The sequence below is a fragment of the Mus caroli genome, chromosome 3, assembly GCF_900094665.2.
Source record: "Mus caroli chromosome 3, CAROLI_EIJ_v1.1, whole genome shotgun sequence".
Classification (NCBI taxonomy): domain Eukaryota; kingdom Metazoa; phylum Chordata; class Mammalia; order Rodentia; family Muridae; genus Mus; species Mus caroli.
Window position 1 is genome coordinate 31057713 of NC_034572.1, and position 17102 is coordinate 31074814.

Here is a 17102-nt window from a genome sequence, read left to right on the forward strand (position 1 = left end):
GCCAGGGCCAAAAAATGGGAATGGGTGGTTAGGGAAGTGGAGGGGAGGGTATGGGAGACTTTTGGGATAGCGTTAGAAATGTAATTGAGGAAAATACGTAATAAAAAACATTTAAAAAAAATTAAAAAACAAAACAAAACAAAAAAAAACAGTTATAAATTGCATGTTTACCAATCATGTGTTTTAGGATTTTGAAGCCTCTAATTGAAGCACACACAGAATAAAATTGACCTGATTTGTGATTTCTAAAAAAAAATAATAATAATAATTTAATTATGTCTCTCTTCCTTTTTCGCCCTCTAATCCGTCCCATATACTGCTTCTAACTCTCCTTCAAATTTATGACCTCTTTTTTTCACTGATTGCTATTGCATGTATATATGTATATACATATATGTTGCTAAATATCATGTGCACTCTGTATGTTAACTGTATGTATGTTTTCAGGGCTGATTGCTTTGCACTGGGTAACCAGTTGGTGTGTGCTTCCCCCGAGAAGACCACCTCTCCTGCTCCCAGTTTCCTTCAATTGCCTGTAGTTTGTTGTGTAGGGATGAGACCTTGTATGGAGAGCAGCACAGTCACAATGCCAGCTTTCTTCCTGCTGAGCTTCATTGCTGCAGCTTTGGATTCTACAAGACTTGTCTTGAGTCTCACTCTGAAGCCTAGGCTGACCTATGGTCATGCCTCCACCTCTGCCTACTGAGTGTGAGAAACACGGGCATCAGCCATCACACCTAGTTTTATTTGAGGTAAATCGAGTCTTTGTTCTTGGGAAGCAGACAACACAGATACAATGTGTATCATGAATAGATGTGGAGGTTTGAATGGCAGTGGGCACATAGGGCTTCAAAACTGTATTGAGCAATTCAGGCTTAGATCAACAGTTAATTAATGGGACCTCGTGAAACCAAAAGGCAAAGAGGGCAAAGAGCACTGTCAAAGGGGCAAAATGGCAGTTTGCAGAATGGGGAAGCTCTTTACCAACCCTACATTTGACAGAGGGCTGATACCCAAAATATACAAAGAACTCAAGAAAATAGACATCAACAAATGAAATAATACAATTAAAAATTGGGGTACTTTGCTAAACAGAGAATTCTCAGCAGAGGAATGGCTGAGATGCACTTAAAGAAATGTTCAATATCCTTAGTCATCAGGGGAATTCAAATCAAAGACTCTGAGATTTCATCTTACAGCCACCAGACTGGCTAAGATCAAAAACTCAAGTGACAGCTCATGCCGGCAAGAATGTGGAGCAAGGGGACATTCCTCCAGTACTGGTGGGCAAATAAACCCATACAACCACTTTAAAAATCAATTTGGCAGTTTCTCAGAAACTGAGAATAGTTCTATCTCAAAACCAAGCTGGTCCACTCCTGGGCATGTACCCAAAAGATGCCTCACCAAACCACAAGGGCACTTGCTCCATTATGCTCATAGCAGCTTTATTCATAATAGCCAGAGACTGGAAACAATCTGCATGTCCCTCAACTAAAGAATGGTTAAAGAAAATGTGGTTCATTTACACAATGAGATGCTACTCAGATATTAAAAACAAGGACACCATGAAATTTGTAGGCAAATGGATGGAACTAGAAAATATTCTGAGTAAAGTTACCCGAACCCAGACCTGCCTCTGGCCTCTCCTCCGTCCCAGTGTTCCTAGCCAGCCTTTTCCTCCTCTGTCTCTGTCTCTGTCTCTGTCTCTGTCTCTGTCTCTGTCTCTGTCTCTGTCTCTGTCTCTCTGTCTCTCTGTCTCTCAATTTCTCTGTGTGTGCCCTTCTTGTCCCCCTTCTTTCTCAGCCTCTACTACTCTCTCAATCTCTCTTCCCATGCTCTCAAATAAACTCTATTTTTAGAGCTGTCGTATGACTGATACCTTGGTGGGGCACTAGGGTACCCCCTCCCACTGCACCATTATGTGCTTTACAAAACATATCAGTTTCACCCAGCAACTGATGGAAACAGATGCAAATACCCACAGCCAAATATTAGGCAGAGCTTGGGAAATCCAAGGAGGAAGACTATTCTGATACCTGGTTGTTATCTGTGGGAGGTCTCTCCTTTTCTAAGGAGAAGGGGAAGAAAGGTGGATGGGGGGGGGTGAGACGGAGTGACTAGGAGGAGAGAAGGGAGGGGAAGCTGTGATCATCGGAATGTAAAGTAAATAAATAACTTAATTAACTAAAAAATAAAAATCTGTGTTGAGATTGGAAGACTCTGGGGACTTTTGAAGTTCTGTATTATAATGCGGCTATAAGCCAACAGGAGTGTGGACTGTGGTTGTTTGAATGAGAGTGGCCTTCATAGGCTCTGATACTGAAATGTTGGTACCCAGTACAATGACATTGGAAGGATTAGGAGATAGAGCACCATCAAAAGAGGCGTGTGGCTGGGCAGTGGCGGTGCACGCCTTTGATCCCAACACTTGGGAGGCAGAGGCAGGCAGATTTCTGAGTTCAAGGCCAGCCTGGTCTACAGAGTGAGTTCCAGGTCATCCAGGGCTATACAGAGACCCCCCACCCCCCACCCCCCCAAAAAGAGGTATGTGACTGTTAAGTCTCTTTCTGCCTCATGGTTGTGTTTCAAGATGTAAGTACGCTCTCAGTTGCTCCAGGAGCAGGCCTGTCTTTCTGCTGCCACACTCCCTTCCTGGACTCACCCCCTGAAACTATCAATGCTTTATAGCTTTCTCCTATTAGTTGTCTTTGTCACTGTGTCTCTTCATAGCGATAGAAAAGTAACAAAGACAAGATGAAACCCCATTCTTATGTACACCATAAAGCTAAATATAGCTAATTTCTAAACATTGCCAAATATTCTTATGGTAACAAGATGATTGATACTCATTGATTCATTTGAAACATTTTTATAGAATTTCCTATCTGTTACTGACAACCTTCTATGCTGAAAACAGTGTTGGGTTTACAATAAAATGTGTCTTTAGATGCGAAATTCAGATAGCTTGTTTTTTTAATAGTGAAAATATAACTTGAATTTTGAAAAATGTGTTCACTGTATTAACCAACAGATTTAGCATCCTGCAAACACATGACACTTAGTAGTTCCGTTGTGGGTAATTTAAACTTTTAACAAAACTTTTAACATCTTGCTCAACTCTTTTTATTTCATTAGATCCTGGCTTAATTTGTTATCAGAAGCTGGTCAGCACAAACTTTCAAGGCTTGCTCCCTCTGTCTTAATGACAGCCTCAAGCTAGTCTCCTGTGTGTTTATTACCAGTGTTTCTCAGAACCTGGTAAGAAAACCAATCCGTGGCTCAGACTCATTGTGACACTTAGATTAGCTTTTGACAAAAACGAAATCCCGCCTCATAAAGAACAAATCCTTGATTGTTTCTAGACACAGCAATAAGGGAAGGTTTTAAACTAATGCGGTGTCACTGAATGGGCTGTAGTTACCCACGCGTCTGAATCACTGTAGAGTTTGGGGAACTGAGTTTGGTAAATGGCAGCTCCCTGAGCAGGGCCGAGGAGAGTAAGTTAACAGGAATGGATTTTCATGAGGGTTTCTAAGGCAATGGTCCTATCAGATTTCCATTAAGTTCCAAACTAGCCATCTGAGCATATGGGTCAAACTACTGTAGTCACAGGGTACCATGGTGACGAAGTGGGACGGAAGCAGGAGTAACTGAAGAAAGAAACTTTCCTTTTCCACTGTAGCCACTGCTGAAACAACAACAACAAGCCAGACAGAGGCAGATTCTTCAGGTTCTAGCCTGTGGACCGACTCTTCCTAAGGAAGCTTAGACAATTCGCTTGCTGTAAGAAATTCTGAGACAGAAGGACAAAGGCTACAAATCTCCCCCATCACAGACCTCAAGCCCTTTGGACTCCTTCCTCCTCACGTGGAGAAATGCTTCCCTACTCTCTAAAGCTGGAGCAGCGTTCCTTTATCACGTGAATGCCGAGTGCCCGAGCAACATCCTGTCCTAAGTCTGCAGGGGCTTCCAAGCTTCAGTTTTTGCTTGTCACACAACAACTCTGTGTGAAGAAGCCTGGGCTACCCCAATACAGGAAAATGCTAGGACGGAGATGGCCTGTCTCTTCCTGAGACCTCATACAGTGAGTCCCCTGGCAGTTCACCAGCTTAACCTAGACTCACAGGTGACTCCAGTGAATCTAGCCTAAGAACCCCTCGAGTGTATCAATCCGAGAGCGATGCCTCTGGATTGTGGGATTGTGAACAGTGATTTCCTTGGTTACTCCTCGTGGGACTGGTTTATTATGCAGAATAGACTACTGATGCGCTAACGCGCGGGCCTCCCCTTCTCACCTGTAAAATGAGGCAGAGAATTCTTGGTACTAGGTCAGCCCAGTGTTAAGACTGGGTATTCATTTCAGCGGGGCTCTTCCAACCTCCCTGCAGGGCACAGCAAGACCCGGTGCTCAGCTCTGCTGGATGCATGCAGAACAGGGTCTGCACCATGGGGAAGTGTTGCACAGCGCCTGGCGGGGCGGGGTGGGGAGTGGGGCAACGTGAAGTGCCCCCAGCAGTATGAATTAGACAACACGGCTATTTAAATGGAGGTTCAGAGCAAGGGACAGCAAGTTGGCCTCTTAAATCCCATGTGAGGATGAGGCCTGGCAGCATCTCTGTGTGAGAAGGAAATGTGACAGAACTGTGCTACAAAGCTGGGTGGCCTGGAAACACTCTGGAGCCTTACAATTAACTGCAACTCTGGAGCAGCTATAGCAGTGTCCTCTCCGGCCTCTTCTAGGGCTACGTCACCGCTTTGGCAATAAATAAAACCAGCACTATCTTCTTTCTGCCTGCTAAGCACAAATGACCAGTTTGAACCCTTATAATTTAAGAACAGAAATGACTTTTCATGTCGCTTGTTCAATATCGAATACAAATAGGCCTCAAGTTTATATGACTGGCACCATTTTGAATAAATTCTTAACCAGAGTTGACACAAGCTTTTTCTACACACAAGCAAACACATTCAGAACAGTACCACTCAATCTATGAACAACAACTGCATCTGCAGAGGGCCCTAAGTTTCCAGCCCCTTTGTTCATAGAATCGGTCATTCTCACAGCGACCCTGTGCGGCAGGTTGGTGTGCTCTGCCAGGCTGACAAACGAAGACATCACAGCGAGTGTTTTAATGATGGCTTCGACATCAACTGCTAGCCTCTGCTTCCTTATACCACTCAGAGGGTTTTTATATGCGTTGTAATTCCACTAGGGAAAAAATATCTTTAAAATAATGTTGCTGTCTTTTTGTGCAGTATTAGAAGAAATTTCCAAGTAATAGCTTATGGGCAAAAATATGTACATAGTACTTACTTCATTCTGAAGCCAAATAGGAATCCAGAAGAACCGGGTGTTCATTGGTTCTTTTATACCTAACTTTGATTAATTTTCTCACTTGACAGTTTCCTATATATAACATACCATGGCTACTTTCACCCATCCCCCTCCTATCTCCCTTCTGACTCTGTCCACACCCTCCCTTCACCTGCCTCTTTACCCCTCATAAGTCCCTTTCTCATATTCACGTCTTTGCATTTTGTTTTGTGACCCACTGGGTTTGGCCAGGGCTGTGGTTTTCAAACCCAGAACCTGGATTTTGAACTATTCCTTGGAGCCTAGCAGGCTCACCTGTGAACACACAAGTGAAGACAAGGACTGCTTTTCCCCTAGAATCCACCAGTAGTCAGCATTTCATCAGGATGGGATGAGGTCCCGTGAGTCTTTTTCCAGCCTTGACTGATGCTGGGCCCAGCCAATGGAAGCAACGGCAGATGCCGTGACATTATTGCTTATAGCCATGCCGTGCCTAGAATGGAGCATCCCACAGTCCCCTTCCCTACCTATCTTCCAGCTCTTACATCTGTTCTGTCTCCTTTTTGGCGATGTTCCCTAAACCTTAGAAGGGGAGGTATAGTTGCTATTGAGAGTTGACACTAATTGTCACTTTCTCTCAGCACCCTAAGCAGCTATGAGCCTCTGCATTCACTACAGACCATTTATCACAAAGGGAAGCTTTTTTGGGCAAGGCAGGGAATAGCATCGGTCTATGGGTATAAACATAAAACACTGATTTTTTAAAAAACAAAACAAAAAAACAAGGGGAAAAAAAGCCTCTGATCTTGCCACCAGATGGCAGCATCAGATATTATTTTTAAGCTGTTCTGGTCTTCCGATGATAGCATGCAATATGATACACAATCCAGCTAATATTAAAGCATCAATGTACACAGTAACGCACCGCATAGGCTCGTCTCTCCCAGGAGGTGAGAACAAGGTGTCTTTTAAGATTTCTGTGATCCGTACTGGCTCACTGCCTAACGAATGCTTTTCATTTTAGTTTCACAAAATCAAATAAAAACAGTAAGCATTTCCCTAGCTGTTTCAGGATTAATCATTAGGAGCCCATCACTCTCAGATATAAAGGGAAACAAATACAACATCTGCTGAACCTTCCTCGATGCCACAGGCTAGGAGAAAGCTACCAGGGAAGTTCTCCCTTTTTGCTCTCAGACCTATCTGGGATTCCTCAGCAGCAGAAGAAAACAGTTGGGGAACTGGCAATATAGGAGTTGGTCTGCCGTAAAGTGTAAACTTGAAGGAGAAAATGGTTCTGCTTTCATGATATACAGAAACAGCTGACCTGCCCCGTGAAGGATATAGTGGTGGTGCAGACACTATTGAGGCTGATGTGGGATTTGTGGTTTCTTGCAAAGTTCCTGGGTCTTTTCAGATCAGCCAGCCCAGAAAAGGTGGACATAGAACAGCTTCATAATGCTGGTTAGGCTCAACCTCAAAGCCTCGTGCAGGGACTGACTGACCAGGTTACAGGGGAGGATGTCAAATAATTCAAAGGCAAAAGATATGTCACTGGGCTTGCTGACTATTGGATGGACTCATATAACCAACTCTATGATGTAGTCACATATAACCAACTCTATGATGTATGGCCTTCTTCGGAACTCCTGGCCCGGGGCCAAACATTCTAGAGGATCTTGGTGGCTAACAGGATCACAGCTGTCACTGCCGAAGCTCTGAAATTGCTAGTTAAACTTTCATACCTGGAACCAGCAAGGAATCAGTGAGCGCATACGCATGAACCCCTGAGAATCCACACACATTCAGGGAGTTTATTATGTAGACAACACAGAACAGATCAGCTCCTCATGCCTCCAGTCCCACCGAAAGAAAGACATTCAACCTGAATGTCAATTATGATTAACAGCAGATGCAATGGCTCACTCTGCTAGGGTGGGGACAAACTGCAAAGAAGCTCTCAGACAGTACAGCCCGTGGCTAGGAGGGAAACCCTGAGCTCAGCTGGAATGAAACACGGGAGATGGATGAGAAATAAGTATCATGCAGTGTGTGTTGCTCCATGAGATATGCACAAACATCCCTCCAAGAATCAGCTCAGATGGTGGTAAAGTCCTGCCTGCGTGGCCTCATGGGAAACATGCAAGGGTACCGGAGGACCATGTGAACCTCATCCTGAATTTCCCCAGAGTGAATCTACTCTATGTAAGCTATTCAAGTGGGAATGACCCTAACCCACCTCCATCACAGGGCATGAGGAAGGCTTGAGCAGAGAGGATCCCACAGCCTTGTTCACAATAACTGTTTCTTGTACGAGTGAGTCTCATCTGCCTAGAACACTTCCAGAAATTTCCAGATAAACCAAGAAGTATCCTTCTTAATCCTCTGAGGTAGAGATCAATTTTTAATACAGATATCCTTTTCTGTCCTTATTCTCATTGCCCTACAGAGAGACGATCTTCTACAGAAACTCCTGTGGCTGCTAATTCCCTCTTTACTTTCTATGAAAATTTAGTGATTTTCCTTGACTCACAGTAACAGAATAAATAGGCACTAGGTTTTCTTCTCTCTCTCAAAATGTGCACAAAGCTAATTCAAAAAAAGAACATTCAGATTAGTCCTGTGGCACAACTTCTGAGTTTTCTTCCAAATAACTGTTTCTGTATCTTTCACTTTTTTGAAGACTCGTTTATTTATTTTGTGTAATTGAGTACACTGTAGCTATCTTCAGACACACCAGAAGAGGGCATTACAGATGGTTGTGAGCCACCATGTGGTTGCTGGGAATTGAACTCAGGACCTCTGGAAGAGCAGTCAGTGCTCTTAACCACCGAGCCATCTCTCCAGCCCCTGTGCTGTTTATCTCTTGAATATTTTTCTTTAAAAGCCTGTACTTCTCCTTCCTCTCCCACAAGACTATTACTAGCTGTCATGGCTACCATTAATAGATGTTGAAAACCATCCCATGGGACTCTTAATTTCACAATCAATTTGACCATATTGAAATTTCTATAATAAAATAAAGCTCCATGTAAGCCCTCTGATCTGAACTGGTCCCATAGATTAATATCTTTTCAATAAAATCAAGTTCAACAACTTCCTTTAGCCTATCTCTCCATTTACCAGTTTGTAATCTCTAAGAATTTGCAAACTGTTCAAAGCAGCATGCAAGGCACTTCTTCTTCTTCTTCTTCTTCTTCTTCTTCTTCTTCTTCTTCTTCTTCTTCTTCTTCTTCTTCTTCTTCTTCTTCTTCTTCCTCTTCCTCTTCCCCTTCCTCTTCTTCTTCTTCTCTTTTGTCTTCCTCCCCTCTCCTGTCCATTCAATGAAATATATATAAAATCATAGGCAAAGTTGTATTTGTTAAAAAGTGATAGGTGCTGTTCTGATAAAGCCCGAGAGTCATATTTCCTGGTTCCTCCACACAGCCAGTCCTTTAAGCTCTGGCAAACAGAACGGAAACCCTCTGTGAGCTGTGCTAATTCATACCTAGAGTTGGAGTTTTCAAGAGAATACTTGTACTTTTTTGTTTGTATGTTTTGTACTCTAACCTATTTTTTAATCTTATTTATTTATTTATTTATTTACTTACTTACTTCTTTACAAATTTATTTGAAAGACTCCAGAGAGGTTTAGGGTCTCCCTCAGTAACGTTTCAGCAGACTGCTTACAAAGGGACAGCTACCCCAAATCCTTGTCAGACTGTGGCTGCATTTTGCACAACGTTGCACTGTGTTTCCTAAGCATTTCTGACTCTTTTTTCACATTTTAAAAAACATAATAGCTCCACTGGGATTGCATATGTGGAAGGCACTGTGTTTTTAAAATCTCTGTCTTAATCATTTTTTAAATTTTGGCCTTCATAACAAGCTTACCCCCCACTCCCACGCGCGGTCAGCATTGGTCAGCGTTTATACCACTCGGTGGTTTTTGGTGGTTTTCAACTTTGGCAAGAAATTATAATAATTCCTAATGTGCGGAACTTTTGAAAATATGAAACAAGTTATGACACGCAGACCAACGAAACCAGAATAACTTAGTGTGGAACCAAGCATTTGTTATAACTCCCCAAGTGCTACGATCCCCGTGTGTCTTCTTTCTGGTCTAAGGCTTCTTTAAGAACAAAATGATGTGATGGGCTCACAATCAACAGTATCACTGAACACTTTATCTTCATTGCTTCTCTGGCCCAACCCTTTATGCTTGCAAGCCCTCCTCGGTAAGCGAAGAACTTCATCCCAAAGCCCTGCTGACACAGGCTCCAGGTTCTCTTGGTCTACCTCCTTCCCGTCCCGTATGCTTGCCCCAGGGGCATCTCTTGACCAGGGTGTCAGAGAGCCCAGAGCAGTTACAGGAACAGAGTGAAAAGGCTGAAGTGGGGGCTTTCACAGCCCTGGGCAACAAAATGGGGTCTGGGGACAGAGGAAAAGATACAGCTCGGCTGCCCCTGGGAGGGGAGGTGCTGCAACCCTCTTGTTTGAAATCGTCAATACTTAATTGTTTGCCCTTCTGGCTATGGTTACATAACCATGCTGGGACCACATCCTTCCCCAGCCCAAGCTGCTCTGCGATGATGCTGATCTGCCTCAGGGGGCTTTGAGCACTGCAGAAATATATTCTCCGTACTCCTTCTCAAGCTCCGTTCTCCTCCTGTTTCTTTTCTGGGTCTGCATCAGGGTCTCTGCACTGAATACTTCCTGAATGTTGTCAGCTTCCCCAACACTTCTGCAGCAGAAGCCACGGCTTACACATGCTCTTGAAACTGAGCTGCAGGTCCTCCAAGTGGCAAATGGTCAGCTAGCTGAACCTTTCCGAAGAGAATGCCCAAGATGAGCCCCGCATTGCCCCGGATTCTCTGCTGTTTGAGCAGTTTAGTAAACTGCTCTGGTCCTTTCTGCCGGCTTTTCATGTCTTGGGAGTCCTCTGGGCTTAGTCCCTCTTCTCTACTGTCTCGACTCTGGGCCCAGGGGAGGCCGCTTCCAAGTTACTCTTTACTCCAGCTCCTGCCTGGCCCTTAGGCTATAAACTCTCCCGGCCAAATTGTGGCTTTAGATCCACTCCAACCTGAAATCCACAGTATGCCACTAGTCCACAGCTCTCATACAACAGGGGACATAGGGGAATCCCCAAGATCTCTGAGCCTTGGTTGGCCCACTAGGAGGGTCTTGGATGCTTAGTCAGGTCTGAGGGTCCACCAGCCTAGCTCCAGCCCTCCTGACCCATCCTCACTCATGGTGGGGATGAGAGGGCAAAGTCTGAAGCTAGATGTACCTCTGTGGGGAAGACAGGCACGCCAAGCTCGGGCCTGATGGAAGCAGGGTTCACCTAGGGGATACAGTAGTAAAATTTTTATATCAACTATGGAAAAATTAATTTTCTTCATCTTCTTGCTGGGTAAGTGTTTTTCAAGAATAGTGAGTGTGTGTAGATGTGCACTTTCCTGAAGGCACTGCCATTACTTGAGATACTCTGGGAGCTTTTCCTGGGAATTGCTCTTAGTCATTTTGCTATTCACCAGTAAAACCGTCTTTTCACTGCCCATCACAGGATTGTGAAGGAGCACCAGAGGAGACTCTCTTTCCACGGCAGAGCCTGTACTCCTAGCAGGACGAAAAATAGACACAGAGTTTCGGGGTCTCCTAGCAAGGCTGCTACTGGTTGTGGTTCTCAACCTGTGGGTCGTGACCCCTTTGGGTCAAACAACTCTTTCACGGGGGTGTGGGGGGGTGTCTCCTATGACCATCAGAAAACACAGACGTTTACATTATAATTCTTAACAGTAGCAAAATTATGGTTATGAGGTCACAACAAAAATAATTTTATGGCTGGAAGTCACCAAAACATGAAGAACTGTATTAGAGGATCATAGCAGTAGGAAGGTAAGAACCACTGCTAGAAACACTTCCATTTTAGTTTACCAGTGATTAGAATCATAAAGGAGGGTACAATTAGAATTTATTACTTCCTTCTGGATCTTCAGATTCTATGCCCTAAGTTTCCATTCAGTCATCCAAGTCCCAGTGTCTCTTAGGCACCCTGGAATCCTCCCCTACCCCCCCCATCCATACCCAAGCTCTTCATACTTACACAGTATATTCTGGCACCCCCTACAGCTACAAATCCCCCACTCCCCTGCATGCTCTATCATTTTGCTGAATACTTCCTTCCCTTCTTGATCTAACTATAAACCAGCTACTCTATAAGGATACAACATTCTCAACACCTGTGAAATCTTAATACCTGACAAGTTATCCAGGAAATGCTGACTACAGCCATGATTGGTCGGTCCGTGATAGCACTATTGACCACAATTTAGACCTTGGGCAGGAGGCAAGATATGATGAGAGATTAGAGATCAGTGGATATCGTTAAGATTTCACATCAGTTTTTATATATGGGGATTTATGAGTAGTAATAGAAAAATAAAAAGCATTACACTGCTATGCTGCATAGTCTTTGGGTCAGGTGAAAGACCGTGTCTTCAGACTATAATTAAAGTTCGAGGTCACCCATCCATCAAACATGAAAGTTCTGACCACAGTCTCTTGATGCAGAAATGAACAACGGAAGAAAAGACTTTACAAAGTGAGAGAAGTGTAATAACCACCAAAGTACAAAAGATTTAAAGAGGTATATGAAGAAAAAGAGAGCCTGGAGAAGAGAGAACATTGCTCTTGATTGGGGGTTGGAGAAAAATCAGCTGTTCTGAATTACCTAGAAACAACACGGTCGGGGAGTTCAGAGGAGGCTTTTAGACATCATAAAAAGTTAAAAAGAGGAAGAAACAGGCAAAATGAGAAGACTATCCACCAGGACAGGTAAATTCAATGACTGCAGGACAGCAAAAGGCAAGTCAATGTTGACATTTCGCAAAAGCAAATCAGAGGGGAGGACAGAGATGGAGCTCGCAGGCCCCATTTCTGAAAGCTACAGCACCCCTGCACCAGGAAAAGAGAAGTCCTAAGCGCATGCTCAGTGAGAATCCCCACTCCTGCGCCCAAGAATTCCTAGTTGTGAGTCAAAGAAAAGCTGAAGATACCAATGGCCAACAGATACCTGGGGGTTGGGGTGGGATGGGGCTGGGGCGGGGTGGGGGTTGGGCCGGGTGGGGATGGGGATGGGGAAGAGTTCAATAGCATTAGCCATCAGGGAATATAATTTGAAAGTGCTTTGGGATTCCATCCCTGACCAGGTAAGGGATGTGGAGCAAGAGACATCGTTATATCATTACTTCTGAAGAGATGCAAACTGGTATATAGCCACCACAGAAATCAGTTTGGAGGGACATTCAAAAACTAAATACATGTCCTACGTGATCCAGTTGAACTATACTTGGGTCTATAACTGAAGGATTCTAGGTCAACAAACCAAAGAGATATTTACATACCTATGTTTAATGCTATACCAATCACAATAGCTTAAAATATGGAACCAGCCTAGGTGACTATCAATAGATTAAGTTCATAAAGAAAACGTGTGACTCACAAACACACATTCTCGAGAGTACACACACAGACACACACAGATGCACATGTATGACCTGTTTGCTTTCCAGGCATCAATTGATGGTTGCTGTTGATTTCTGTAGTGCCACCCTAGAACAGATTACAAACCAACAGCGTGACATCTCTGAGGCCAGCCCTGGATGGAAGTGAGGACCATGGACTCCATCTGGCACTTGCAGGGGGCTCCTAGTCCCAGCGAGTCCTGTCACTGGACTCCAGACTGTCTAAGGCCATTTCTCAGAGCCCTTTGGAAGGGTTGTGGGGTGTGTGTGTGTGTGTGTGTGTGTGTGTATGCTGGAGTGGGGGGTGTTTGAGAACCACTGATCACCAGATTTTAATTTGCAATATTTATCATCTGGGGACCTTGTTAAAATGAATGTGCTGATTTAGTAGGTGATGCTGGTCCTTCTCAGGGGAAGCAGTGGATTGAAAGAAAAAGCAGTTGCTCACCTCCTACTACCTGGAATATTTGGGACAGTGGCTTGTTAGAAAACTCACTAACTAGAAGTGTGAATTATTCATGACCTGAGCCATAGAGATGTGGGTCTTTTGTTTGTTTGTTTTTGTTTGTTACCCCATTGTGTTTTGCTTTTTAATTTGAGTTACATGTCAAAGTCATAAAATTCACATTCTTGGTTTCTCTTGGGGAACAGCAGTAGCAGTCACAACAGAAGAGGACGTGACAATCCAGGCAGCCATCCTGCCCGTCCATCCGTCCATCCGTCCGGGAAGCAGCTAGTTTGGGCCAGCATTCCCTCCTGCTGAACTTCACAGGGACGCTTTGTATTCCTCCCCAACCCTGATGACAGGTCTCCTTATTTTTGGCTTTTACACAACACATTTCCTTCTTTAGTTGCAGTGACCTGCTTTTCTGTCTCTTCCCATCATTCTCTGTTTGATAAAATCGATTGAAATGTTTTATACAGTCTTCCAAAATACAGCATTTTTTTCTCTCCCCAAACTTAGAGTGGCAAGTGTTCTTGGACACCACTTTCTTGGAGTGTTCCAGCGACAGAGAGGGCCCTCATCTACCACATTTTAATTTTTTTTATTTTGGGACTTCTTGCATTCTCTGAAATCCCACAAAGACCAGATTTTTTTTTTTTTTTTTTTTTTTTTTTNNTTTTTNTNTTTCCAAGGTGATAATTTGTCACANANAAGNTTTTTNAATAGGTTTGTCAAAGTAACTAATGGATTCTTTCTCATCTTTTACATTCTCGTGAGCTCCCCTTTGATAATATACCATGGTTATTATCCTACTTACAGCCTGCAAATTAATTCTCCCTATACCTATCTGCAGGTCTTCTTTGGGCTTCTTCTTCTCATCTTAACTAATGTTGCTGTTGTATACTCAACTTATAAACCATTATTTACCTAGTCCTGTATAAATATAAGCCACCTCCAACCTAACAGCTATGAATAGAGTTAGCCATATATGTTCATGGCATGAACACCCTACCCCCATTTTGTTTCTGTGATACAGGCTCTCCTTATGTAAACTCACAATGTAACCCAGGTCTGCCAAAAACTTGCCATCCTCTTGCTACTAACATACTAGATTACAGGTATGTGACCGTGCCTGATAGAATCATTTCTTAAAACACTTTTACGTTTTCTCACACTAATCCTGTAGCATATTTCCCTCTCTTTTTAGCATTTAGAAGCTAAAGTGAAATGTCCCTTGTAAAGCAGGATGCAAAGGAGAAAGGAGGCAGGAAGCCTGAGATCAACCTTGGCTGTCCTTACCTGTGTTCTCTGCAGGTACCCAGACCTCCCTGGGAACCACACCTCCCTCTGGCTGGGGGCAAGTGATCTGTTCTATTCCTCTTCTCTACTCCTCAATACTTTATTGAAAAACTGAAGCCCAAACATACCCAATTAGCTTGTGTTAGAGCTAAGGGGCAATCTAGTCTTTGGACTACTCCAATGATCTCACATTGCATGTGTCCCTTTTAGAGTGGAGTACAATTGCTTTCTAAATCAGCGTGCAAACATTCAGATGTAGTAAACTTTTAAGACCTTTCTTCCAAAAGAAGTCCTGTGCAAGGGTCCAGAACTCCCCCTACCACCCATTCTTTGGCGCTCATTGCAGTGGGTGACTCTCGAATCTCAACTGCAGTGATTTCACTAGGCAGTGTGAGAAAGTGTCATCTGTGAACTGTGACATCACTACCGACAGGTCAATGATGCATGCCCAGTAGCCTCTAATGCCTTATAAATGCATGATAGATGAGATGAAAGCCAACTTAGCAGACTCAGTTGCTGAAATAAACTTAGTACAAATCTGTGGAAAACAGCAGTGGTGGAGCAATAAACTATCGATGCACAGTGGGCAATGGCAGGGTGAGAAAAAAACCACCACTCATGCGTTAGAACGACACCAGTAGGAGGGCAGAGATTACAGCCCATCACAGCAGAAAAAGCCACCTCCCTTACTTAAAAATCACTTCTGTAAAATGTGGTCACAAGAACACACTTCTTTATGAAAACACAGAGAGGCTGCACACCCTCCCGAGGGGCCACGGACCAGTGGGAAGAGCACAGCACACAAGTCCATAGACGCTAGCTGTGTGTCAGGGAGAAGACTAGAAAGTCTAACTTCCAGTGTGCACACACTGTTCCAAGCTTACGGACCCTCCCCAGGGTTTCTTCGGGTTTCTACCCCTCTTCAAAGGAGATGGGGGCAGGTCTCATCTCCCTCTTAGAAGTCAAGAGGTGAAGCGCTATTTGCTGCCCTCTCTACATGACTCTGTTAGTACAATTTCTACAAAGGACTTGTCCAGGGTACTTTTTTTGTTGCAAATATGTTATTTGTTAAAGAGAGTGAGAGAAAAGATCACATATTAGCCAACATTATACTACAAGCTCTTATCTTGAAGTAACACAAGTAACTGGTACGAAAATCTGGAAGTTGGAAAATGAAAAGAGATTTTTAGCCTTGGGTTATTATTATTATTTCATTAAAAATAAAGGGAACTCTTACCTTGTAATTATGGGAAAGGGTTGAAATCAGTTGGAGGCACAGGCTCCCTGAACTATTATTCTTCTCACTTCAACCCATGTCTGGACTGAACTGTAAGGGCAACTCCCCATTCCCACCTCCACCCCCACCCCACCCCCACCCCCACCCCCACCCCCGCCTCGCCACAGTTTTTGTCTACAGGGTTACGAGGTAGGGCATTTCCAAGAAGGGCACAGGATTCAATTCGAGAGAGAGAGAGAAAGAGAGAGAGAGAGAGAGGATCAGAAGTGTAAACACATTTGTGTGTGTGCGTGTCCGTGAGTGTACACGCCTAATCGCTGTCTTACCACCCAGCCACTTGTCGGAGATGTTCTGGAGCATCGTGACGGGGATGCAGAAGAAGGCAATGAGCAGATCACTGAGTGCCAGAGAGCAGATGAAGATGTTGGTGACGGTGCGCATGGCCTTGCTGCGGGTCACCACATAGATGACCAGTGAGTTGCCAAAGAGCGCCAGGGCAAAAATGAGTGCTCCAGCCAGCGCAAAGGCCAGTTTAGCGCGCGCCGGCAGCTCCGGAGTGTAGACCAGCGGTCGCAGCCCGTAGCGATGAATGAACTGCTCCCGAGTCAGGTTGTGCGCGCTCAGCAGCCGGGAGAACTGCTCCGCGGTGATGTTGAGCGCCTGCATGCTGTGCGCAGAGTCCTGCCAGCTTCCTGCTCTGGCTGTTCCAAGTCTAAGTCTCTGGTGACAGTGCAGAGCTCAGGAGAAGCGAGGCGGCGCCCAGATTTAACTTGCCTGCAGGAGGCGGGGCCAGGAGATCTCTCTCAACAAATGTTTGAAGTTCTCAAAAGTTCTGCTATAGGTGGGAACATCTGAGCCCAGTACTTCTGACTCTGCCCTCTCTGGTTGCATCCTTAAGTCTGGAGAGCCGCCTAAGGCTGGTGAGGATTGGGGCAGAGCAGCCACCCACCCACCTGCTATCAGCTCCTCTTAGCCCATGGTCATGTCAGGTTGAAACTGTGATTGAGTTTTCCATTTCTCATCGAGTCTCCTCTTGAGAAATAATGTGAGCCACGGCTACCCAACGCAATTTAAAACAAAACCACACAAGAGGAACTTGCAATTATAGCTCAGTGGTCCCTTGTACCCCTCACTCCGCTTAGCTCCATTATATCTTAAATATGCAGCAACACAGATCCAGGGACTTGACTCTGTCTCTGTCTCTCTGTTTCTCTGTTTCTCTCTGTGTGTCTCTCTCTGCCTCTCTCTCTGTCTCTCTCTGTCTCTGTTTCTCTCTCTCTCTCTCTCTCTCTCTCTCTC

General features: G+C 44.3%; 1 protein-coding gene and 1 pseudogene across 2 annotated transcripts in view; both read right to left on the reverse strand.

Annotated features, from left to right (window-relative positions):
• Nucleotides 1–16514, reverse strand: part of Qrfpr (pyroglutamylated RFamide peptide receptor) — a 41541-nt gene extending 25027 nt beyond the window's left edge. Inside the window, exon 1 of one of the 2 annotated variants that reach the window (XM_021158460.1) lies at nt 16130–16514. In XM_021158460.1, the coding sequence (XP_021014119.1) occupies nt 16130–16469 (340 nt within the window). In that variant the 5' untranslated portion in view covers nt 16470–16514. The remainder of the gene's footprint in view (nt 1–16129) is intronic. The other variant, XM_029475334.1, reaches the window with a different exon arrangement.
• On the reverse strand, nt 9549–13540 carry LOC110290962 (annotated as a pseudogene).
• Nucleotides 16515–17102: the final 588 nt, after the last annotated feature.